General features: G+C 35.2%; 1 protein-coding gene across 4 annotated transcripts in view; it reads left to right on the top strand.

The window, feature by feature from the left end:
• The window catches only part of LOC148657390 (rab effector MyRIP-like), a 148330-nt gene extending 123953 nt beyond the window's left edge, over positions 1-24377 (top strand). For 3 of the 4 annotated variants that reach the window (XM_088643616.1, XM_088643617.1, XM_088643620.1), the window contains 7 exons: positions 3978-4214; positions 7397-7459; positions 17555-17743; positions 18218-18379; positions 19464-19568; positions 19656-19716; positions 21050-24377. In XM_088643616.1, the coding sequence (XP_088499742.1) occupies positions 3978-4214; positions 7397-7459; positions 17555-17743; positions 18218-18379; positions 19464-19568; positions 19656-19716; positions 21050-21099 (867 nt within the window). In that variant the 3' untranslated portion in view covers positions 21100-24377. The remainder of the gene's footprint in view (positions 1-3977; positions 4215-7396; positions 7460-17554; positions 17744-18217; positions 18380-19463; positions 19569-19655; positions 19717-21049) is intronic. The other variant, XM_088643619.1, reaches the window with a different exon arrangement.
• The last annotated feature ends 1695 nt before the right edge of the window (positions 24378-26072 follow it).

The raw sequence follows: 26072 nt of genomic DNA, 5'->3' as shown, positions 1-26072 counted from the left end.
ACACAATTAATAAATTCCACTCACAAAACACAAAAAGAAGTATGTTCTTCTCATATAAAAATGATATGTCTCCAATACAAATGGTGGTGGACAATATTGTGAACTGCTTCTGCTAATTAATTATTATATTAATTAGTGTTTCACACAGACATCCAATTCTGCCTTTCAGTCAAGCTGTCCTGCAGATCCCCTCCCCCTCCCTCAGGCTTGATTCTATATTTTGACTACTTAATCTGACATAAGGAGACAGAGACATATGACAAATACTTTGTTTCTATAAAATTCTTGTATATATTATATATGTGAGTGGTATTTATTAATTGTACATTTCTCAACTAATTTTAAGTTGTATTTTTATTATTTCTATTTAAAGCAGAGCAGGAAGTGTATCCTTCACAACATGTAGTTTTTAATCACAAGTAAGCCGAATACATGGACAAATGTGCCATACTACTTAAAGTTTTCATGAAGTAATATCTATCCACACTGTGCATAAACTATAGTATTAACATCATTCCTGTAGACTGCCTTCATCTAGATTTTATTATTTAAACCATGGTTTTGCAACCGATCATTAAAATGATAATAAAATGTTTTAAGGGGTGCATATTGAACCTCAACAATATAATGACAAATTAAAGCACTAACAATTTCAGTTGTTTCACTCCATGAAATTCATTGTATTCTAAGAATGTCCTTGAATAATAAACATCCAGACATGTAATCCCCTTTGCAGAGAAAAAACTGTACAGCCATGTTACAAATTAAAATTTAAGCTAGGCTGTGTATTTTATATTTTTATATCACATATAAGATATGATATATTTCAAGAAATATAATTATTAGACTAAGAAAAAATAATTAAATTAAAATTAAAAATAATGATTGAATTAAGCTACAGTTTCAGTAACATCTAAGTGAGACCTATCAGACTTTTTTGAGCAGTGAAATGTCGAACTCGGTATCCTGAAAGGAACCGTAGTATACCACAGTGTCCTTTCCACGGCTGTGACTTTTTTTTACTCATTCTGTAGGTAAATATTAAACATGTGTGTCTTGAGAGATAACTACAGTAAATATTTTTTCTATGATAACACATCCTGCAACATCTCACAATGACAGTAGAATAGGATAATTATTTACAAAGTTGTTTAGAAGACAACTAACATGCCAGTACAGTTTTGGATTGTGGAAAGAAGCCAGAGCAACTGGAGGGAACCCAAATATTAACTCCATTAATATCACACCCAGGACTGGAATAGAACCCAGGGTCCCAGCACTGTGAGGCAGTAATGATAACCACTGCACCACCAGAAGATATTAAGCCCTTATTAATATCTTAAGCTTCTATGATGTTTGTTTTTTCAGTCCTCTCCTTGGCTTGTCTCCCACATATATCTCGATACAGATGTACAGTATGTACAGTGTGTATATTTCCTAAATGCATGCTAACAAGAACATTTGTTAGGAATGTGTATGTAGAAAATGTAACATTATCATCATAGCAACAAATTAAGCATTCCGAACATTATAATGTAATCGTATCATAATGATTTTTTAAAAAATTTCCTTTCCCATATATCCATGTATTAATAGAAATCTGTATGTGAAGATTAAGTAATATTTGTGACTGAGTGAGATGACAACTTCTGCTCAAAGGCTTATCAGACAAACCTTCACATTTTGTCATGTCAGCAATCTGAAGAACATCGCAAAGTCAGCAGTTTAAAGACGAAATACTGTATTCCTTTAGTGGAGATGAAGTAAGCCCTGGCTGCCAGAATTTGGTATATACAGTTTCACTCAGAGTGAAGCCAAGAAAATAAATCATTGCACATAGTGACAACTCACCCTTATACTTCAAAATACAGTAAATGTGCTGTTACAGCTGGCAAGCAGAGATTATTTTTTTTCAAAGTACTTTGATATATGATGTAAATATTAAATCTGATGTTTTGTTAAATTGCTGCATTGTTCTGAAATTGTAATAGAAAAATGTAATTCATAACCTCATTATTTATTTTTATAGTTCAAGTGGTAGGGTGAATACTTACTACTATTATTATTTGTTCAATTTTCAACACTCTAGCCTGGTCTGTATGTTGTATAGTGTATAATTTATGTTTCCAGGTTTATTTAGATGCCACAAAAGGAAAAGAAAAGGATTAGCTAGTTTTAGTGCAATGTTGCTTTAAAGCAGTATAAGCAGAAATGACTCTCTTGTTGTGGAAGGCAAATTTGTATTACAATTTGTAAGACTTTATTTCACCACAAGGTGGTAACAGGAGACTAGTATACACTGATACTGATAGGTACAGTGCCATGCAAGCATATTCAGGACCTTGCACATGTTTTGTTCATATAAACCATGCTAACATAATACTTTGAATTTACAGCAGCAGTTAATATATTTACACAACCTACTCAACACAGTAACAAAACAGATAGAAGTACTGTAAATAGATAATTAATATAAAAGAATGAATGATTCATTAGTTGTATTAAATGTGGCAAACCTGAATTAATTTTTTTGCACACAAATTACCTTAATGAGGTACATCATTGATGATGGGTGATTGAGGTACACAATTAGTTGGATGGCCTCTGCAGTAGTAGGTTCCTCTGTCAGTTAGTGAAGATCAAGCAAAATTAAACCATGGATCCCAAAAAGCTTACAGATGAACTCAGGGATAGAATTATATACTGTAAAAGCACAGATCAAGAGAAGGGAACAAAAACATTTTAGAGACACTTAATATCTCGTTGAGCATGATGAAGACAATCAGCAAGAAGTAGACATTGTCTACATTAGGCCATCCCTCCAAACAGAGCAACCGGGCAAGTAAGAAACTGAGTAGGGATGCCACTGTGTGACCCATCCTACCTGGCCTTAGTAACAACACACTCCAAAAAAGGTTTTGGGGTCAGATGAGATGAAATGGAAACTTTTTGGTCTAAATGCAAAGCATTTAATTTCATTTAACATTAATCAGTCAACATCAGTCCCCAATGTCAAACATGGTGGTGGCAGCTACAGTATATATTATATTTTGGCTTCTCATCAGCAGGTTCTGAAAAATTTGTCAAAACTGATAGGAGGATTAAAGGAGCACAGTACCATCAATATTCAGACTCTAAATTGGAGAACAAAGAAGCTACCCTGGAGTGGTAAATAAGGAGTGTAGTTTAGTTGTCCAGTTATGTCCGGACTTGAATCCTATTGAGAATCTGTAGAAAGACTTGAAAACTGCTACTGTAAACAATTCCCAAACAACCTGAGAGGGCTTGAGCCATTTTTAGAGAAATGGGCAAATAATGCACCAAACCAGTATGCAAGGATGGTAAAGACTGATCCAAAAATACTTCAGATGTATAGTAATTGCTACCAGAGGTACTGTATTTCCACCACATATTGAATTTATGGTTCTGACTGCTTATGCAAATGGAAGATTTTTTTTTCTCTTTATTTTGCAGACATTTTTGAGTTAACTCCACATCTGCACTTAAATTTAAAAACCAATAAATCTTTTCTCCATGCTGCTTACTCATAATGTAAACCTTCTGTACTATTACATTTTGATGTTATTATAGTGGGTATCTTCATAAGCAGACTTTTGAACCTAGATTGTAACATTAAGACTGTGACATGCTGTTGGTTGGTGTATTTCTCACCTCTGCCTTTAAAAAATATGGTTATTATTCATTATTATTATCTCTTAGCTTGCATTTACACTGTGTAGATTTCAGTGGGATGTGACATGACTCTGTGACTCATTCAGTGTGCTTTCAAAAAGAGGATTTGCAACTATAAAACAGTTATATGCATTGATGTTTCAAAACTTTGGGGGATAAATGTTATTCTTAATGATTCCTCCAATTTGTGGTTTACTCAGTTTATAATATAGCTGATAAATTAGAACAGTCAGCAATAAATACCAAGGATTTCACTACTGAATTTCCATCTGTATTCCAAACAGGATAATGCTGGGTCTTTGGGAGCAGCCGTCAGAGATGAAAGCTGCTGCCCTCCTCAGAGGGATGCAGATGTCGTGGAGGTGGAGTTGAAAGCTAAGCTCTGTGAAATGGCGTGCAATGCAAGTGATAAGGAACCCTATTCAGAGGAAGAGAGTGACCAGACCAAGTTCGGAGCGCCACTGCCAGAAAGTTCCCCCTGTGTCAGGGAGGATCCTGCGTTACTGGAGAATGTCCGAAAGGTAAGGGTGCAAGGATTGCAAATTGCCACCTGTTCGACTGGAAACAGAACACTGTTAGGCAATGGTTACAATGTGTTTAGAGATAAATATCAACAGCCTCTCCAACACATTTGGCAGAATCACAAGGCACAGTGCTCACTGTATTATGTTGAACTAATCAATTCTATACCTATTAGTCTGAAATGGCTGCCAGAAGAAAATCTACCCTTAGGGAGGAGTTCATTATTAAATCCTAGATGTGGTTCACTTTGGCCTGCTGGTTGGCAGTCTGATCATACAGATATGAGTATGAAAATTGGTTTTATCTGATTTTTAACATGTGTGCCGTAGTAATTGGCCTGTGCTGGTTGAATTTCAAACTGAACTTCAATTGAGAATTAATTGAGAAAGTCACCGCAAAAACAATATTTCAACTTTTGTCTTCAGCTATAGATTCAAGACTATTGAGTCTTTTAAAAATTAACCATTTACCAAATATCTGTATTCTATGCATAGCTGTTCTTATAATTGCACATACATATTCTTATATGTCCTGTAAATATATTAATTCATCAAGGACTGCCAATGGAAACGTTCTTGGAGTGTCAAGATAGGTGTTTTGTACAGTAGGTCAGCATCCTACTGTTCTGTGTTGTTTTATATATCATCACTGTGCAAAAAGATAATGGTTGTGAGTATTATTTATTAATAGTATATCTAGAAAAAGATTGTCTGGGCACAGCCAATAGCACTCCTGCTGGAGCACTGTAGAGCAAACATGCTTTGATTAGCAGCAGGCTGTACCCTTCTCCCCTGTTATCTATGCCTGTTTCCATGTGCTGTGTCAGGAAACCTGAATCACCTGTGGGCAATGTGCAACCACGCCCACTTCTGGAAATTCCAGATATTTAAGGGCACTCTGTTATGAATTTTAGCTCTGTGATAGAGTTGCTCAGAGCCCCTTGAGTTTCCAGTTCCCATGTCTACTGTCTTGTGCTAGCCTTTGTTTCCTGACTTCACTTCACTGTTTCCACTACATCTTTTGGCTCATCTTGACATCTTGGTGAGTGTCTACCTGGCTTCGTATCATATATTTTCTGACCACAGACCCTGTTTGTCTGCACCAGGCTGTGCTTTTATTCTCTTCCCTGTGATGGCGCAGCTTGTAGCTTCCCTGATTCTCTAACTTGTCACAACACCATGACTGCCTGCATGCTCAGAATGACAGCCTCTCTGTCACCATGCTGCCTCTAGCTCCCCTTTTATATTTCTTTCTCTCACCCAGCACATGAGTTCTCCTTAGATCTCATAGATTTGTTGCTTAGTCCCACCTTAACCAGCAGATATGACAGCTACATCACAGAAATCTGCCTTTGTTTTCTTCAAATAGTACCTTCAGGTTTTAGGAGTAGACTCTGGAAATTTGACATTTGTCTTAAAAACACAATGTAAAAAACACAATGTATCATAAATCAGTATCATAAATATCATGCATTTTCATGTACTGTACAGTATGTATCCCTTTAAGAGGAAACTACTGTAACTTTTATATAATCTAACTCCAAAGGGGCTAGTCTATTTGGTATTCTTATACTGTATGCACATTTTATTTAGGTAAATCTGAAACCTTCAAAATTATAAATAGAAAGAAACAGAAACTTTCTATTCCACTGTTTGATTGGCATGGTGGCACAGTGGTTAGGATTTCAGCCTTGCAATGCTAGTGCTCTGGGCTCAATTCCTGGTGTGTCCCGTGTGTGGAGTTTGTATGCTCCCCATGTTAACATCTGTTTCCTCCAAGTGCTCTGCTTTCATCCCACAGGTCCAAAGGCACACTGTTAGATTAATTGGTTTCTGGGGAAACTGACCCTGATGTGAATGAATACAGTAGGTTTTTGTGTCTATGTGTACCCTGTGAAGGACCAGCGTCTCATCCAGGGTGTATGTCTTCTGCCCATTGCTTTCTGGGATAGGTTCCAGCTTCCCTGTGACCATATATTGGATAAAACAGCTAGTAAATGGATGCATGGATGTTTCGTCTAGCATTGGACTTCAAAATACAGGAAGTATTCTGTGTATTTGCAGGTTGTCTAACTTTCTTTGAAGCGATACTGTACCTGAAATTTTGGGAGAAGTTGTTGAATTGGTCTGTTAAGCACCAGGAATGGACAACCTTGACCTAACAAGTTGATAAAAATATTGATCTAGAGGTTTTATGATGCTTCTCCTTGTAATCTAATATGAAAACTCTGTGGTTGGTATTCCTGGTGGTATTTTTGTTTCTGTATATCACATTGTTACTATTTCCAGTTACTCATACCAGTGCAACTGAATAGAAATTAAGCATGAAATTGGACAAGCTTTATCTGCTTCACTTGAGTGGCTCAGTTTTGCCACTAAAAAGAAGAGGTGTTTTTAATTAAACATATCCACTTATTTAACTGAAGCAAGGGAATGTAAACCTAATAAACTTATTTAAAGGTAAATCACACACTAATGCAGACACTCGTATTGTCTCTGTTTCCAACAATGATACTGTATTTACTGATACACAAAGTATAGTTACTCTCATTGCTTAAACTGTACTTTCAAAATGGTATCTCTTTCAAGTTTATTTGGACACATACCCATTCCAGAAAGAAGTTATACAATTTAAAGTAATACCATCATCTGAATCCTGGAATGTGTTTGACACAGCATTTACTGTAATCTAGAACTTTTAGCAAAGATCATAATTTTGTACATGACTCAATGCTATTATAATTTATTTTTTATTTCTATTACATTGGAATACATTCTTAATCAAAGAATCCCCATTACTTTCTACCACAGCAATTCACGTATAATTTTGATCAAACCTTATTTCACTGTTCATTTATTCACTCAAAGGCCTGTTTGATGACCATATTGCTATACAGTTTTGAAGAGCTTTTATGCTCTTGAACGTCACATGGCTGACTCTTCTGACTGGTGAGGGTATGAATAATCTGAACAGTTTCTTCGTCATTCACTTTCATTTTCTCTTGAAAAGAGAAAATAGGACGTTTTTTTTCCCTCATTTTCATGACTAATACTCTGCTGCTCACATAATACCCTTAACTGTGTTCTGAAAAGCGGCTTTGCGTTTTTCTTTGGTTCAAGCTTGGCTCTCTGTACTTTTAACTTCTCTGTACTGTGTTTCTTTTTTCTCATACATCTACCAGGAAGGGCATAATCATATAGACCTTCAACCGAAGCTTCAGTTCTTATCATCAATGTTAAAACAGGTGAGGCATATTGACACGACTAAGTTCACTTTCAGGTTATAGAATGCCTTCATTATAAGCTGCTTTTCTCTCTTTTTTGACATGATAGACTCAATGCAACAAAATAATAGCATTCCCTGCTGCGTTTATGCTCTGGGTAAAGACATTGTAGGTTCACCCTTGAGTGAGGTAACTTATCCCAGTTGCTTCAGTCTGCCCAGCTATAAAAGTAGGGACCAGCATGACTTGGGGGTCATCCTGGCAATAGATCAGCGTCCCGTCCATCGAGGGAATCGTGTGCTCTCTAGTTCACTTCATGTTACAGAAGCTAGGATGGACCAATAAGTTGCCTTGCCTCTTGACTTACTGTAGAGGTGTATTGAATGAAACTGAAAAGCAGCTGCTGTTTGCTATTATTCCTGACAGTTTTTTACTTTTGCGTTGTTGATACCCACATTTGCTTGCAAATTAAATTGGACTTGCAGCTGCACGTTCACAGGACAAATGTCCTTTAAATCTCCTTTGTTCTAGACTGAGAGATTTCTCTTCTTAACCTGTTAGTTAATCTACAGTATATGTAATGGTGCCCTGACAACAGGACATATTTGTATTACTCTTCTTTGAACTTTTTAATATTTGTTTTCTGGTATTATGACCAAAACTGAGCACAATGTTCTGAATGAGGTCTTGTTATTTTACAGTATGTGTGGGTTTTCACTCCTGCTACTTTTCTCTCCTCTACAAATTTAACTAGTTTAATAACTATACAAATATTTGTCTTGAAATAATTTCTAGATCCTTTCTTTGGTGTCCAATTTTGCAAAATTACAAAATTGAAGACTAGGTATTCCTGGTGGTATCTATATTTTCAGAATAAAGTCTTAAATTTTGCCTTAAAACATTATAGTCTTAAAAAGTGCTCATAATTGGATATTAACCTGTTGAGTTTTGGAACTTGTTGATTTCACTTGTATAATTTTGCACCACAAATTTCTAAGTATGTTACAACAAGAAGGAATTGCCTTTTTTATCCAAGTTGTTTGGTTTCAAAGTATTATAAAACAGTAATGTGGAGAAATAAAATTTGCATGATCCACATGTATATACTGAAGAACAATACATATATCAACTAATCAAAATTGCTAAACAAAAGTTTGCTTATTATGTTACTAAATAAATCTTGTGCAGTGGAAAGAAAAGAAAAGACTTAAGAAAAGTGGAGCTGTTTTGTGATATTAATATTGTGGTTTCATAGTGCACATAATCAAAATAAAATGAAAGATATAACATTTTATTGTATAAAATATTAAAATTAATTAATCAATATTCTTATGAATTATGCACTCAAAATATTAATTCTACACAATAACTAGAATAATACAATTACAATTTCTGATAACATAAGATAACAAAAGTTAGGAGCGAAAAATAAAAGTGAAGAACAAGCTGCTAATATACTAATGCAGTATTAGTGAGGAAAGCTGAATTATGTAAAAAATAGATATGTACTGTATATAGTACTGTATGTATCATTTGATATAGCAAGCCCATGTAAGTAAAGTGTTTGTTTAAGGAAGGAAGATCGTATGTTAATTTCTTAAGCATTCAGACCCGTTAACTCATTATTTGGTGGAATTTTTCTTTTCTAAAATTGTGACAATCTGGGTTTGTGGATGGTATTTATAAATGTTTGATGTCCAACTAAATATTTTGATAGATATACAATATACTGTAGATTATATATAGAGAGATTGTTGTGGACGGTAAGAACTGAGATGTTCATTTTAAAGTTGTCTTTAGATCTAAAGATCTGAAATGTGACAGATAATATGATTTATAGTACCTGGTTTAGAAAACCCACTACAAGTTGAGATATGTACTAGGATAAATATTCGCATACAGTATGTAAACACTCTGCTTTAAATACATGCTCTGGTAAAGTCGTGGGAAACCCAAATCAGCAGTTAGACCAGCAAAACAGGTGAAAATTTAAGCTATCACTGATTTTATTCAGATATTCAAGGGAGATTTTGCACAACAGTCGGACAGTTATACTGAAAATTGATCAACATTTCAATTCTTTTCTGAAGATTACTAAAGTAATCTTATACAGTATGTCAACATTTTTTCTATACTGTATTGTGCAATCATCAAAAGTGAAACTAGGAAGCAAACAAGATCTTCACAGAAAAGTATCAGTATGATTTATAATTTTTGCTTATTACATACAACAAATTAGTTCCTTCTCTAACATCGTCACTAAGTGTGCTGCAGCTAATGATTTATTAATACATTGTTAGGAAAGCTGGAAGTTAAAGACATACTTGAGGGCTGTGAACATTTTCTTTGCACGACAGCATTACATGTCAAAAGAAAAAAATGGCAATGGCATACAGAGAATACAGTATATGTTTGAACAGCCTTTTCTTTGGATAGAAAGCTCTAAACATATTCTGAGACCTTTAAGGTTTAGCACAGAAAGAAAACCACATCTTTTAATTAAGGTTTCAGTCCCTTTGTACTCTGAATGTGTATTGAAGAGAGAGACACATTGATTTTTTTTCAGTATTGACTTTCTTCTTGTCTAATTGATGCTTAAAAGTTTTTTGTAATGCACTTGAGTGTTGATAGGGCCTGGTACCACTCTCTGTATCTCAAGTGTTCCTTTTTTACAATCCAACAGTTCTCTAGCAGCCTGTTATCGGTGATCAATGGGTCTTGTTTTTCTCACTGATCAAAGGTGCCCCTTCTTCATTACAACCTTAATTATTTGCTTTTTTCTTCACCTTCATCTTCCCACCTTTTAATGAAATGAACTTGAAGAGAGTTTACTGATGACGACAAATCCCCAAAATCCAGAAAATGACAAGGTTTTGTGCAGTATTGGTGACCCATGTGAAAGTCATTTTATATGTACTGTACATGTACTGTATAAGATAAGATTAATTTATCAGCCCTATACAATTTCTTGTACTAGGAATTTGTCTTTTCACATACTGTACCCCAACTTGCTCTCCATGAGACACACAGACAGGGAGAGAAGCTTGAGGTCAGAGCGCAGGGTCAGCCATTTAAACGGTGCCCCCAAAAGCAGTTGGGGTAAAGGGCCTTGCTCAGGGGCCCAAAGGAGTAGGATTCGTCTGTCGGCCGCAGGTAACAAACCGGCAACCTTCTAGCCACAGGTGCAGATCCTTAGCCACAGAGCCACTGCACTGCCCCTCCTGCTCCTGCCCAGCTCCTGTATAACCTGCTAATTAAAGGTACTGTAATTTGTACTGTAAGAAAAATAAATATCAGACATTTAGAAAGTATTTCAAAGCAGTAAAAAAGGTGTTAATAATAAAAAATACACAGCTTTATCATAATTAATTGACAACATTGCTATATAAAAATGTATATTAAGAAAGATGTTTCAGTGCTATAAATAAATAATTGACTCCCTTGGTTGAAGCCTTTCTCCAAGACATGTGGTAGCTGCTCATAGTTTTAATGTGTCCACAACTATCCACGCAAAAGATATTAATTATAAACAAAACAGTTTAAATAATATGTTGGTCAATATATTAAACACCCAAATACTGGAAATAGCCCAGTAATGCAAAACTCATTGTCTGAATACATTTTAGCCACTCCATTGAACGGTTATAAATGCAATGATGTTGATAATAACTTTCCTGTGATTTAAAAAAAAAAACATCTTTACACATTTTTATCTTTTTGGAAAAATAAACTTTGTGTTGCATTTTACATTTAATTGAAAATGATTCAGTGTTTAACAGTAGTTACATGATTAAATCTGAATTGAAACTATATGACACATGACCAGTGCAAGAAACATGTTGTGTTACTGTGTTGACTTGTTTAAGTTAGCATTTCATTTTGCTACAACACAGAGCATTCTTCCATGTGACTAACTAAGAGCAAGGATTAACTGTCTTGAACAGCATTTATATCATGGCAGATTGCCACCATTAACAGCTTTCCTAATTATAGCACATACTGTACATTAACACATCAATCCCTGGTTGCTAACTGAAAGGTCAGGTTAGTACCCAAAGGCAGGACCTCCAGGATCAACATCATCAGAGGCATATTTACACTAAATAATGATAGCTGGAAAATATAAATAACATGTTACAAATGCCTTCAGATTTGAAGCAATTGTGTTGTAATGAATGGATAAATGGAAGGATGAATGGAAGGACGATATTTTACTTTCATTTTTGATAGAAAAGCATAGTAATAGCAGCAACATGCCAGATACTACAAATGGAGTTTTGTAGTATCATACTACACTTCTGCTCTCCTACATTTTAATATCTTGCCTCCTGAGCACCCCTGTTGCTAATTGTTTCTCAGCCCCCTCCATCACACCTTCAGCCTCGCAGCAGCTCCATAGCTCAATACTCCTGAAATGAGGGGGTGGCAGGATGCAGTTTTCTCAACCGGGCGAGTTACGTCAAATAAACTTTCAATATGTTTTCCTAATAAACTTCAAGGCCAAGTCATATTAATTTGAATTGGACTAAACCACTGTTTAGGAATCGGTTTAGGCATGTGCCTATGATTCTAGCCTTAATTGAATTGTGATACCATCCTGTTCACTACAGTTCATTCTTTGCCACCTACCTGGGTGGCTTTAGGTTCAAGGTACCTTACTGATATAAATAACTTATATAAATTAGTAACTTTGGCATCTGCCTTCAGCAGCTTCACACATCAGCAAGTGTTGTACATTTATAGAGATAAGATCACTTTAATAGCCATGTACAATTTCTTGCATTAGGAATTTGTCTTTTCACATACCCCAGCTTGCTCTCCATGAGACACAGACAGTGAGAGAAGCTGGGGGTCAGAGCACAGGGTCAACCATTGTACAGCACCCCTGAAGCAGGGATTAAGGGCCTTGCTCAGGGGCCCAACAGAGTAGGATTCCTCTGCCAGCTGCAGGATTTGAACCAGCAACCTTCCAGCCACAGGCACAGATCCTTGGCCACAGTGCCACCACTCCGCCCTATATTGCCTTTATAAGTAAATTAAAGAATTAATGCAACCAATCTATCCCGATAACTCAGTCCTTACTCTCTAAAGAATAGTTCAGTAATCAATAATTAAATTATCGTAATAATTCATTCATTGTAACTGTGTAACGTGTGTAAAAGAAAAGAACAAAAAATGCAATATCAGATTCCATTAAAATGTTTTCCTTTCTGCATGTTTTACTTTAAAGTCAACGAATAATTGTATCAATCAAGTTAAAATTGTATTGATCAACTAAAAAATCTGCAAAACAAAAATGATGATATATCACCTTTTCAGGCCATTTTTCCCTGCCCCGAATTTATTTTGTGTGCTCTAGTCTTTATAGACTGCTGTAAGTAGTTCTGACTGTTCAACGAACATGTCTTATTTGGAAATGTAAAAGGTCATTTTGCATTACCAATAGGTCTTACACATTCTTTTCTTGTAACTCATTTGTAGGTCATGCATTATGATATCCAATTTCACATTGGAGGCTAATGTAGCTTGACTAGTGGTGTTAAGGTACAATCTCACAAATTCACACAGTAACTGTATGAAAAGCTGGACATACAGAACATAGCTACTGCCTCACTCTTAAGAACTGAAGACAAAGTGTAGCATTTACACTGTTCTAAATATAATTATAATTAGTGTGATCAGTTATAGAGTAAGGGCAATATAACTCTCAGACAGGTTCATAAAAACAAGCACAGTAAATTGAAAAGTATTCAAACCCTTTAACAGTTTTCTAATGTTGCTGGATTACAAATAATACTTACACATCCTTTCTCGAATCAGTATTATATTGCGAAGTCACATGCTCAAACAGAAAATATTTGAAGCCAAAATTAGTTTTTGTCAGCAAATATCTAAAGAAATTAAAAAACCGAACTATGCTGCATGCATAAGTATTCAGACTCTATGCATTCATATGTAGTAAAGACATTTTTGGCCACTTTAAGTCTTTTGGAGTAGATGTCTGCCAGCTTTGCGCACTGGTTAGAACTGATGTTCTCACATTCCTCTTGGCAGATTTGCTCCAGCTCATTCACGTGTATTGGACAGCACTTATAAAAAAAAACTTAAAATAATTTTCCCATTATGCCACAGATTCCTAATGGGTTTGAGGTCAGGACTTTGACTGGACCACTCAAGGACATTCACCTTTTTGCCAACAGTACTTACTGGAATATCCAAACACTTTGATATTTGTGTACACATTTCCTAATAATAATGCATTTTTAACCATTTTATTTCTAACTTCCTTAGAATGCTCTTTAGTCTTCATTTTCATATCTGTCCTTCAGATTCTCTTCCCGACCAATGATCCCTTAACAGACTGGAGTTTCTATCTACTAAATGTGACAGTCACTTCAGCGGTGAACATGCAGAGGCCAATGGCAAGGCAATTATATTGTCCTTAGGGCAATTTCTTTCACTTGTGTAAACCCAGATGCCAGAGCACAGGAGTCTGAATACTTATGCAAGCTGCCTATTTCAGTTTTTGACTCTCTATAAACAGTATGCTGACAAACAACTTTGATTTTAAAAATGTTTTGTTTCAGCATGCGCATTTGCAATAAGAATACTGATTCAAAAAAAAGATGATTTGTAATCCAGCAAAGTTTGAAAACTTTTAAAGGGTGAATATTTTTACAAGTCACTGAATGTGGAAAATCAAGAAATAAATAAAAAGCTGAAAAGTATATGATAGAGAACAAAATGATAAACTGATTTAGAGAACTCTACATATGAATCGTTGCAGGTATGAATTTTCATATTATTTTTAAAACATAAATAACCTTAACCGTGGGGGACAAATATCCTGTGCATGCATATGTCTTCTTCAGTTTTGTTTCAGCATTCTTTCACAGGCTAATTTGAGTTTGAAAAGAGTTTTTAATCTGTATAAACTCTGTACCAATTTCAGAATCCCCCTAATTCAGGTATGTTAGCTGAATTGTAACCAATCAGAACCAAGCAGAATTAAATGTGGGAGTGTTTGACTCATTACAATTTTCACATAATTTCTGATCTATTGATTACTTATCTAAACCTGTTTAGATAGAAATAAGGGAGCTCATAAATATTGAGGAGAGTTTGAATAAAGGTCTAAATTCTGACGTTGTGGGAAGTTAAAGACATCCACCACTGACACACAAAGGCACAAGCATTAATTTGTTTCTACTGTAGGTGACCATAAGGAATATAGCAAGCTTTGTATTTATTTTCCTGTGGAGAACATGTAATGTAATTATAGTAGCTTTTCAGAAGGTCCCTCATTAAATCTTCAGTTCATGACAGCCTACAGTCTTACAGTATGTACCTGTATATCACCTTTTCATTTTGTTAGCTTCGATCAAGCAATGTCATTCTCACCACTGTTACTTATTAAAAACTGCATTAAGTGAACACTTCTTTAATATCTACAGTGTAAATTGTAACATTGACCATACTTGCCAACATGTAAACTGAAGATCATTTTATTTGAAGTAAACGAGTTTTCATTGATGAATCCCAATGGCTGCACTTCCAAATGCAGAAAGCATATTTTCAAAAGCAATACAATGACATATACTGTACAGTAGTTTGGTGAAACCTGTAGTTTTAACAAATAGATGCATCATTTTAACTTATCTGTGTGTCTATTAAAAGAAATCTTATTATCTTTAAATTATAATAGCAAAATTATTGAGAGGCAATAAAAGGCAGTTTTGGGGAGGCAGGGTGGCACAGTGATTAGCAGTGCTGAGGTTCAATTCCTAAAGTGCTATCAGGAAAGAGTATGTACTGTATTTTCTCCCCGTTTTGCATGGGTTTCCTTTGGTTGCTTCAGTTTCCTCCCACACTCCAGAGGTATACTGGTAGTCTGGGAAAACTGGCCATGGAGCACACATACTGTTGTAGTGATTCATAGCCGTTCAGGGACACCAAATATGTAGTGATTCATAGCCGTTCAGGGACGCCAAATATGTAACGTTGCCATAGCCAAAATGTAATGTAGTGGCTCTCTGAAGGCACCAGTTCTGTAGGGTTTGGGCATTTACTGAGACAATTATTAATTGTAGCAGTAAATCACAAAGTTGATTCTTTTGATGGCTTTAGAGTCCAACCATGCGACATAACTCAAACAACGCAAACACACAGGTACTAATACACGAGGATACATTTATTAATACATAGAATATGCATTAAACCTAACAGATCTTATCGAGAGGGTTATCAGAATACAAAAGGTATATATTCAGTCAGTTACAAAGAGTTACATATATCAAGAGGACATACGTTCAGTATATCATTCATTAAGACCGTTTCATAAATGAACTTGGTTATAACTTCTACATTAGATACTCAAACAAGTACATAACTCTTAGGAATTAAATTGATATCAACTGGTTTGGATAACAATTGAATTCTCGAGCTGTAATGCATTGAAGTTGAATACTCATCCAGTCTCTGGGGATTCAGATCTCCTGCGGGCACAAAGAAACAGTTGCAGGCTGTTGCTGTCCAATCCGCGCTCTCTGGCTCGGTGCCAGGTTGTGCTGTGCGGCTTGCGACGGTGCGCTGCTGATGCTCACTGTTGGCTTTAACTAGCAAAGTTTGTGCACAGGAGAAAAGATGACTGGGGGTCCCAGCAAGTCAGGAAGTGGACCGGTTCGTTCCTGATGAAGAGCTAGTTCTGAATAGTGATTCAGCTGTCCACAGTTCCGACCTGTTCACGAGGCCTGCTGCTGGTTACTCTCTGGCAACCTCCACTCTAGACTCTTAGAACAAAGGAAGGTTCTGGCACTCGGACACACTGGCCGTTCCGTGGTTGTCTGGGCTGAGTCTCAGGATGGTCAGGAGGCGCTCTGCGAGAATGTCCTGCCCTTGGGAGCCTTCTGCTCCTGGGCCGTCCTGCCCTGGAATTCTCCTTTGAATTCCCTTTAGAACAGTCCACAGAATCCTCTCCAGAATCTTACTGAATCTCTCTGAATCTTAATCTCTCAGGCTCTCTGTGTTGCCTGTTTTTACCTGGAGGAACTTCAGCTCATTGATTGGCTGAAAGTTCCATGGGCATCAGAGTCCCACGTGGGTTACTCGGCCCTACCAGTCCCTGATTGGTTGATCAAGGTGAGATATGAGTCACTTACTGTAGTCCTGACACTTAGTAATGCAGTCCAGATGTCCAACTGGCACTCCCTAGACAGATAGGCGCCAATGGATGACCATTGATCATGATAGCCAGGCTTAGCTAAGTGTATCCCCCTTTGGGAGCTGTCCTTATCAAAGGAACCCTAAATCAGCCTGCATGGTTTCTCTGTGGCTGCACCACAGAGATGAACAGAGAAATGAGGCCTAATTTGGGAAAGCTCAGAAACACTTAATTCTGCTTATTAATAAGCCTCACTGCTACACTGTACACATGTGATTGTGAGTGTCTGTGTTTGTGTCCACTGAATATGTAGTCTGTGATGGACTGGCATCCCACCCAGGATGTATCCTGCCTTGTGCCTGTTGCTTGATTGCTTATTCTCCAGCTTCCCCTGCAACTGGATGGATGGAAACATCACAGCAGAAATCTGTGATAATGTCTATATGAAAATACAATAGGCAATCATGGCATCTATGCATTTAGTTTTGCGAGTTAAAACATTTTATGCCTCTGTGTAGAAAAATGTTTGTTCAGTTCATAACTGAGTTGAAGAAACAACCAAAGTTCATGAAAGAATAGATTGGCTGTGTCATAACAGGAGTCCTGAAACTATGCAAGGGTCATATAAAAAATGTTATATTAAATGTTATATGATAAGAAATGTTTTGTTCCCTGACACATAACTGAAATTTCCCAAGCTTTGGCCAATGAAGAAGGCCTGCAAAGCTCTGTAACCCAACTCTGATTTTCCGATTGGGTTTATGTTGGCCATTAGTAATGTCAATTAAGCATTTAAACCTTCTGTATGCAAAGAGATATTTTGCAAAACTCTGCCTTTGTGGGCAAAGCATTGTCATATTGAAGAATGAGCTACCTATGGCTACCAAGAAGCAATGACATGAAGATCAATTGACATTTTATAACCACATTAATTTCTGTGCATCTGCTTTAAACAGAAGTATTCTGCAGCAACTCTGTGCAACATTACGACTGAGGTACTCAAGGTGCTCAATGCAACAGAGGAACTTATTGAAGAAGCTGCAGGTGACAATGACAGCCTCTCTGAGTTGATGGGAAAGACCACAATTGCTGCCGGTACAGACACTGAAAAACTGGATGAACATCTTACCACATTGGAGGAAAATGTAAGGATGAATGAAATGGGGTGTTGATAGCACATGTTTTCCATTCCACATTTTGTATGTACAGTATTTCATATTAATAGATGTTTTCCCTTCTATATTCTACCTGGCCAAATTTCCAATTGGCCCTTACCAATCATGGCCTCCTAATAATCCCCTTCTATGAATTGGCTACATTACTCTGCTCTCCTCCCCACTGATAGCTGATGTGTGGTGAGCGTTCTGGCGCACTATGGCTGCCGTCGCATCATCCAGGTGGATGCTGCACATTGGTGGTGGTGGAGGGGAGTCCCCATTACCTGTAAAGTGCTTTGAGTGGAGTGTCCAGAAAAGCGCTATATAAGTGTAAGCAATTATTATTATTATTATATTGTTGCTTCAGAACAGTTTACCCATTCATATCACCACCACCTGGAGGAGTGATAAAAACCAATACTTCAAGAATTGTTTATCCATAAATATGCTTTGTCGTTTCAGGTCTACCTGGCTGCTGGCTCTGTCTATGGACTGGAAGGACAGCTGGGTAACCTGGAGGAGTGTGCCCGCAGTATCAATAGTGTCACCACTGAAAATGAGCTTGCTCACTTAGAAGACCAAGTGGCAAGTGCCGCAGCGCAGGTCCATCAGGCTGAACTCCAGGTGTGGTCCATTTCCTCAAATGTTAACTGCAGCTCTGCAGATGAATTGGGTCAATTGCACAGGGATGTGTCAATGCAATATGGATTGGGAAGTGTTCTTAGGTAAATGCTTCACTGTGATCTTGGGATTAACCCTTCACCCTGGAGAGTTTGCCTGTCTAATTACTGTACTTAATGTACAGTACTTTGAATGTCAGAGCTTACTGTATGTTTGGGTCTTAGGAGATTTAGCTGTCCAAAGTTGATTAGTGGTTCATAGTCCATTAATAAATGTTTTTTTATAGTTTTGAAACTGGCTGGAGCTGATGCTAGTCTTCCTTTTTTTTATTTAGAAGACAGGAACATACAGTAGTAAACCAGACAAAGGGATCGATAAGTTTTTGTGCAGGCTGTTCTTTCATTACTCATTAGTCCAGACCATTTCTGAGATTATATGCTCTAGGTGTTGATAGTGCACAATTAAATATGGTTAACAATTCACCAACATCTGCCACCTGAACAAACAATTTGATGTATTTAAAATGTGTGTCCTTTGATTTAATTGCTGTAACAATCAGTTAAAACTGTAAGCCAGGGTACAACAGGCCCCCTGTGACTTGAGTTTGCAATGTTGTCAGGTACACCAATTAGGTATATCTTGCCCTTTCACCACCGTACTGGTGCAAAAATAGTAACTGTGAGATTTGATGATTAACAATTAGTAATTTAAATTCATGGCAGGGGTATAATTCAATCCAAGTTATGTAATCAACATCTAAATAAATTGGCGTGGGAGAAAACATTTAACAATTCTAGTTTTTTACTAAAATGTTTTTCTTCATTTATGCACAGAATAACATTCTGTGCTTTTTTACTGCTTGGTGCTCTGGGCTGCTTTTCCAATGAAAAGAAAAGAACTAGATTCTCCAGAAACAAATCAAATCGTAGAATTAATTTTGCAGGACTAACCTTTCTGAACCATTATGATTACAGCTCCCAAAATACAATAATATACCAGGCATTTCACTGATTTCAGTTTTGTGTGGGTATCAGTTAGATTTCTTTAATATTTGTTGTTTTAATGTTATTTTAACATTTTGTTTCAGATATCAGATATTGAACAGAGAATCTCAGCGCTTAAAACTGCTGGGTTAAATGTGGCCCCTTGTACACGATTTTCCAAGTACAAAGAACACAAACAATCAACTCAGGTAATGATTTTAACCCACTGTAACCAGTAGATGGAAAATGATAGTCAGTTGAACATGTGGATACTAATCTGATATTGTCATCTGCAGCCACAAACCCTCAGTACATCACGGCGACAAAGAAGAAAGCTTCCTGCCCCTCCAGTGAAAGGTATGCAAATGTTTAGATTTTTCGTCTACATTTAAGCTTATTATATTTTGTTCTTTGTTTTCTTTTGAATCTTATTTATGTAAGTCTATTTTTCACAGTTTTTTATATTCAGTTTTATTAAGTTTTTTTATTACAACCTGTAAGTAGATACATTGTTTAAAAAGTGTAACTGCTTCCTTTCACTTTAGCTTCATAACATTACAAATAGATAATACATTGTGTGTTGTGTTTATGGGGTAAAGATCACATACATGTTTTATGGGTGAGTCTAACGTAACAATCATACATACAGTGGCTATCAAAAGTATTTATCTGTACACCCCTTGTAACACAAAATTCTGCCATTGTTTGTGCTGATTAAATGAAAAAAAAGTTTTTTTACTAACATTTTCATTCGAAGATTGTTATAGAATTCCTTTTCTGCATAAAATATATTGAAATGTTGAGTGAAACACATAGAAAAAATCTATATTTGAGAAAGGAAGTAGGTCAAAAAATACTTCGTTAAGGAATAGAAGTAGAATATAAAATTTCCAGTCTATGATTTCCTCTGATCTAGGAACATTTTCAGTGTTAAATCTTATACCTTTACTTATAATCTCAATTTACAGTATGTCTACAATGTCTACAAATCTATAGGGAGTTACATACTCTTTAGATCTGATTTTACTTGAGATTAAAGAAAAAGTCCAGTGCTCATTCACGTGGTTTATTACTTAATCATCATTAAAATGCATAATAAAACTTACTACAGTGATTAAATAACATAGACCACAGGGGGATTAGATTCCATTATTTTGTGCCTTGAGAAAGCCATTCAACAGTATGATTCTAATGCCAATGAATCATTACTATGATGTAATTAGGGCTTCAAAGAAAACATGTTGAGTGAAGATTGCAGAAATAATGAGTCTATAACTGAAAGTGAGGGAAAGATGGAGCTTCTTTTATGATTTCTTAGTTTAATTGTTAGACTTTTTAGTTTTTTTTTGCAATTTTCCCCTTTAGCATGAAATAACATCCTTACATATAATATTGTGATGGGATGTTTTATAATTTTATTTTTTTTAAATAATATTTTACTAAATACAAGCACAATCATTTATTTATTAAATTATTAATGAATATTGATAGAGTAAATGGCAAGAAAGTATCCTTCTGGTCTATAGGCCTCTAGATGAGATTTACTGTATTTATTCTTTTTTATCCTGGCAAACAAACAGTTGTCAATTTCTTTTTTAATGTGCCTTTGCACTTTCATTTTAGACATTGTAGACTGGAACCATTTATAACACCGTTTTTAATCTTTTTTTTCTTTTTTTTTAATTTCTAGATCAAGAATCTAGGCCTGAACCCATGTTTAATCTTCTGAGACCACAATAACCAACTGCCAAGAACACACTGCCTTCTGTGGTACACAACAGTGCCTTGATTTTGCAGCCTTCAGTGGCTTTAAAAGTAAATGGACCTACAAAAGACTCTCAATGGTCTTATTAATCAGGCTCTGCTATCATACCTCCTTGGGCTCAACAACTAATCAACAGTGTGTGTGTTTTTTTTTCTGGATGGATATTCTCTGCCTTAAACCCCAGAAAAGTGACAGATGACTAGTAGGATGATAAGGCCAGCTTTTAATGTTGTGAAAAACATGTTCATATTGTAAGCAAGAGTCTTGCATCTGTTCAGTTCATTGCAACTATATATATATTACATGTAAAAAGACAAAAAGTATGACAGCTACTGTATTTTCATCTGTTGTAATGTAATACTGTACTGTATGTAGCTATCTGTTGTATGGGGAATTAAGTTTATGCAGTATCTTCCTCAATGCTACTAAAATGCTTGAATTTTCAAACATTCCTGACAGAATACTGTATTAAATTATTACATCATTTTGATTTCACATAAGTTAGGTAAAAAAACAACAACAAGAAAATAGTTTTCGATTCAACAGCAACAGGGTTTTACCCCATCTTTTGTTTTCTTTAAAAGTTCATTAAAACAATATTAAAAAAAAAAAACATTTTTAAATATTGTTTTAATACATATCAGGATCCATTTTAAATTTCTGCACTCTTTAGTTGTTCTTTTTATAACCATGGGTCCTTTGTTATACTGATCTAAAACTGTATCTTTATACAGTCATTTTGTAATTAGCACATGGAATTGCTTTAAATGAATAATTTTACTTCTAACGGTTTATAACCAGACAGTTAAAAGTTATAAGGTCCATATTACAGTATATTCAAGCACAAAACAGTTTTAAAGATCTTAACATCACTAAAAACAATGTCACTAAAATCAAAATATTCTGTACCATAGGCTACAAATAAGGTTTCCTAAAGTATTGCCATCTACAAATTTAGCAATTTATAAATATGCAAAAGACTCAATTGCTACACTACTTACTGTATCTGGACCTTGATCATGAGATCTGACTCAGTTTGTATTTCAGTTTATATTTCTCTTAAGTGCAAATGTGTATTTACAAGAAGAATGCAGAGAAGCTTACTGTAAACTGTATATACTGTAACTACAGTAGACAAACTGAATAGTTCCTTTCTCTCCCTTTTACTGAATAGAAGTTACTGAACTTAATGAAGCTGTAAGCAATAGACCCACCCACAAAAATGCAGAACACATTCTAAATAATAAGCATCTTAATACGTATATGAATCCCTTGCAAGTCTATGATGTTTGCACATGGCCACAACGTGAACGTGTAATGTAACAGTTCTCATGTTAACATTTGCATATTGAGAAATCATTCAAACCATGTATACCTGATAAACATTTTTCAAAATATAAGATGCAAGGCAGTTTAATGTTTTGACAATTAACTTATTAACACAGACCCCGGATCTACAGCAAGGTATTAGTCCAGACATTTCTTTTAGTTTTTGAATAGTTCACTTTCATGAGTAGATTATGTACTGTACAGTATGTGTTGCTATTTATAATATGTTTAGACTTTAAAAAATACCTCATTTACAGGAGAACATTTATGCAAACATTTTTTTTTCTGTTACAAAAACTAAAACAAGATTATTCTAACAAACTATTTTTTGTATGGTATTGCTATTTTCTATAAGGTTCAAAACATTTTCTGAACATTATTATCACATTAATCTAATGTTATAAATTAGATTAAAACCTCTAAATAGGTTTAAGAGTTTATTTGTTGCCTATTTTTCTTTCTTCTTCTCCCTTATGCTGAGTAAGATTTATTTGATTCCTACTTTCTAAACTTATTTCTAAGAGAGTGAATATACAGTATGTACCATGTTGAACAACATTTTCATTATGTCTTGCACTTATGAATATGATTGGTTGTAAAGTGTGTAAAGGGTTGAAAGCAGCAACAGTAACCTACCTAAAAATATCCTCAAAGACGATAGCGTTACAGTTACAAAAGTAAATGTTTTGCTGATTCTGTGATATGTAAAATAGCTTAACTGATACAAAGTTTACCTAAGAGATATTACCATTTTTTCTGGAGTTTATTTTTGCATGGGTTTGCTATGGAACCATTTCCTTTTAAGGCATGTGTTGGGTTTTCTCAGAGCAGGCGACAATAAAAATGAGTCAGACCACTGTGTGTACAGTATATACTGGAAACATTCTCATTGAACCTCAGTACAGTACAGTAATTTATATCATATGCCCTCCTTTGCTACAACTCAGCTTTTAAAATGTTTTTTTAGGTATGGGATTGATATAGGGAACAAGTTTGTTTTGAAGTGGTGCGCAGTGGGGGATTTTAAGAAGGACAGACACTTGAAGACATGCTTTCCACCGCATTTCTGTTCTTAGTATTTTATTTACCAAAGTAAATTGTTTCACGTTTGTTAATGTGTTGTTTTTCAAGTTCAAGAAAAGACTTCAATAAAACAGACCTTACACTTTAAAGCTCTCACTTTGACTGGACACTAATTCAAACAAGTAAAATAATACAATAAAAGGCTGCTCTGTTCTCTTTTTATGTATGTTTGCAATTTTAAGTCTTTTCAGTTTTTTTGTGAAAAATATAAAAACAATGTATTTGTTGTGTTGCTGTGTTCAATGATCCCATTGTGGTTTAAGATGGATAGTCAAAGGATTTCTAGAAAATGAATGTTACCTTTGGTGTGTCTTCGTATTAATCATTTTCGTTTAGTAATATTAAAACAATCATGCTTAAAGTTGTTCATTTACTGTGTGTATATATGGTATGCCGCATGTCTCTGATCTGAAATGAATGTAAACATTCTTATGAAAAGCACAGCCAAGGGTTTAATTAAATAAATTAATGTCCTGTATTTTTCTATTGTATAAAACCCTTTATTTTCTTTCAGATTTTTTGTTCATAACATAGGATACTGAAATTGTACATTTTGCAACTAATTATAATTTTATTCAGTGTAAATATGAATGAATATGAATATTTAACCGTGTGGCTAAATTCTGAATGATTGCAGTGAACCACAGTATACTATGCACAGCTTTATTTACAAATCTGTATCAGTTGCTCAATCATTTAATTGTTTGATTTCCTGTTACTAGAAAAATATTAAATACGCAAAAAATGTCTCAGCTGATCTTAGAGTTTCCATGTGCCAAACTGTTCTGATTGATAAAAAAGTAATATCGTTAACGAATAAAGTTTGCATACATGAATGCAACTGTAAGAGATGTTTCAGTTCTTAAAGAATGACGTTCTTCTGAACCAGAAATGATCAAACACAGAAGGGTGATTAATGTTGACTTACATTGAGCATATACAATGATTTCCAATTCAGTGACTAATATATAAAATGCCTATACTCACAAAAGTACTTTAGTTCTTCCTTGACCTATTAAAGTTACCATCCTTTAAAAATTGCTTTACACTAAATAATCTAATGTAACTATTTCAAATACTATAATACTATTCCTACCATTTTATGCATTAATATAATTGTGCACTTTAATACAAATCGTGCAATATTAAATAGAATTATTGTGCAGTAATTGAATCTAAACTTGTTGTTAGATGTCTGTGCTGTAGGTGTTTATGGGAGTGTATTCCAAGAGTTTTTTTTCTGAGCACTGTTTGTTCCACAACAGTAATATGTTTGCAAATTATCTTACTATATAAGATAATGAATCTTTACTTTTTAAGTTCTACGTTTAAAACAACACATGGATACAGAAATTGTCTGAAGAAACACAACTTTTAAAGCATAGTCAACCTACACTGCAGCACCCATTTTTATAAATATCTTTATATTTTTTTAAAGAGAATCAGGAAAAGGACAAATAAATTTACCTTCATACTGGAAGCTTGGAACTTTACATACTGAGACCATCCATAGAATATTGTATCAGGTTTACTGCCCTTCCTTCTACATGAATAAGGTTTTTTGTCTGAAACATGACAACATGGTTTTGTTCAGCATCAGAGATACTTTCTTGCACTTTACTTTTATTTTGTATAATGCACTTCAGCATTCTCTGAAGCTACTGAATCTATCATCAAAGTGCACAACCGAATTATACACAAACACAATGCAATAGTGCAGTCCTTTTCAGTACTACAACAATAAAAGAACTGTAGAACAGTAGACGCAGGGATAGGTTGTTTATGAGATAACAGGGGATTGAATGAGAATTAATAAACTTATTAAATTAATATTTAGCTCGGGTTTTTTTTTAATAATAAATGAAGTCTGTAACATGGACTATGCTGTACAATGGGTTGTAGCAATATTGACACTAAGATTATACAGGGGCTAGGATGTGTATAAACTAGTAAATTCCTGAGGATGAGGTTTTTCCCAGTCATACTTAAATTAACTAGAATATTATTCATAGGCCTTAGATGAGATAATTAAACTTTTATTTAGAATGGTAGTGGTAACTGAAGTGTGTAAGACCAATTCATAAAAAAGGGTGAAGGGTGACAAAACTGAAATCATAGTGTATTGTCAGGCTGTTTGGGGAACACTAATGGATAGCACTTTTAATGTTTTTCAAGATTATCAATAGAATAGAATTGATAGAATTAAAGTCAGAATTGTGACTGGGCCACTCCTTGAAATTCACTCCACTATAGTTTGGGCCTTAGGTTTTGGATTATTTGCCTACAGACAGCTAATTTCTAGTCCCAGTTTTAGGTCTGAAGCAGGTTTTCTCCCATAGCCACTGAATTATGTAACTCTTCCAGTCTCACTCTTGGCTTCAGTTAGGATTCCTGACTGCCTGAGTTTGCTTCTTGCCCAGCTACTCATTTTGGAGGGAGAGGCAAAGCGTCTGGTGCCTTCCACTTCTTAATGTTTGACCTCACCATACTCAGAGAGATACTGTAGTGTCTTTAAAACGTTTTATATCCTTCTACT

The sequence above is a fragment of the Lepisosteus platostomus genome, chromosome 8 (assembly GCF_059453375.1).
Source record: "Lepisosteus platostomus isolate fLepPlt1 chromosome 8, fLepPlt1.hap1, whole genome shotgun sequence".
Classification (NCBI taxonomy): Eukaryota; Metazoa; Chordata; class Actinopteri; order Semionotiformes; family Lepisosteidae; genus Lepisosteus; species Lepisosteus platostomus.
This window is presented reverse-complemented; position numbering and strand designations above follow the sequence as displayed.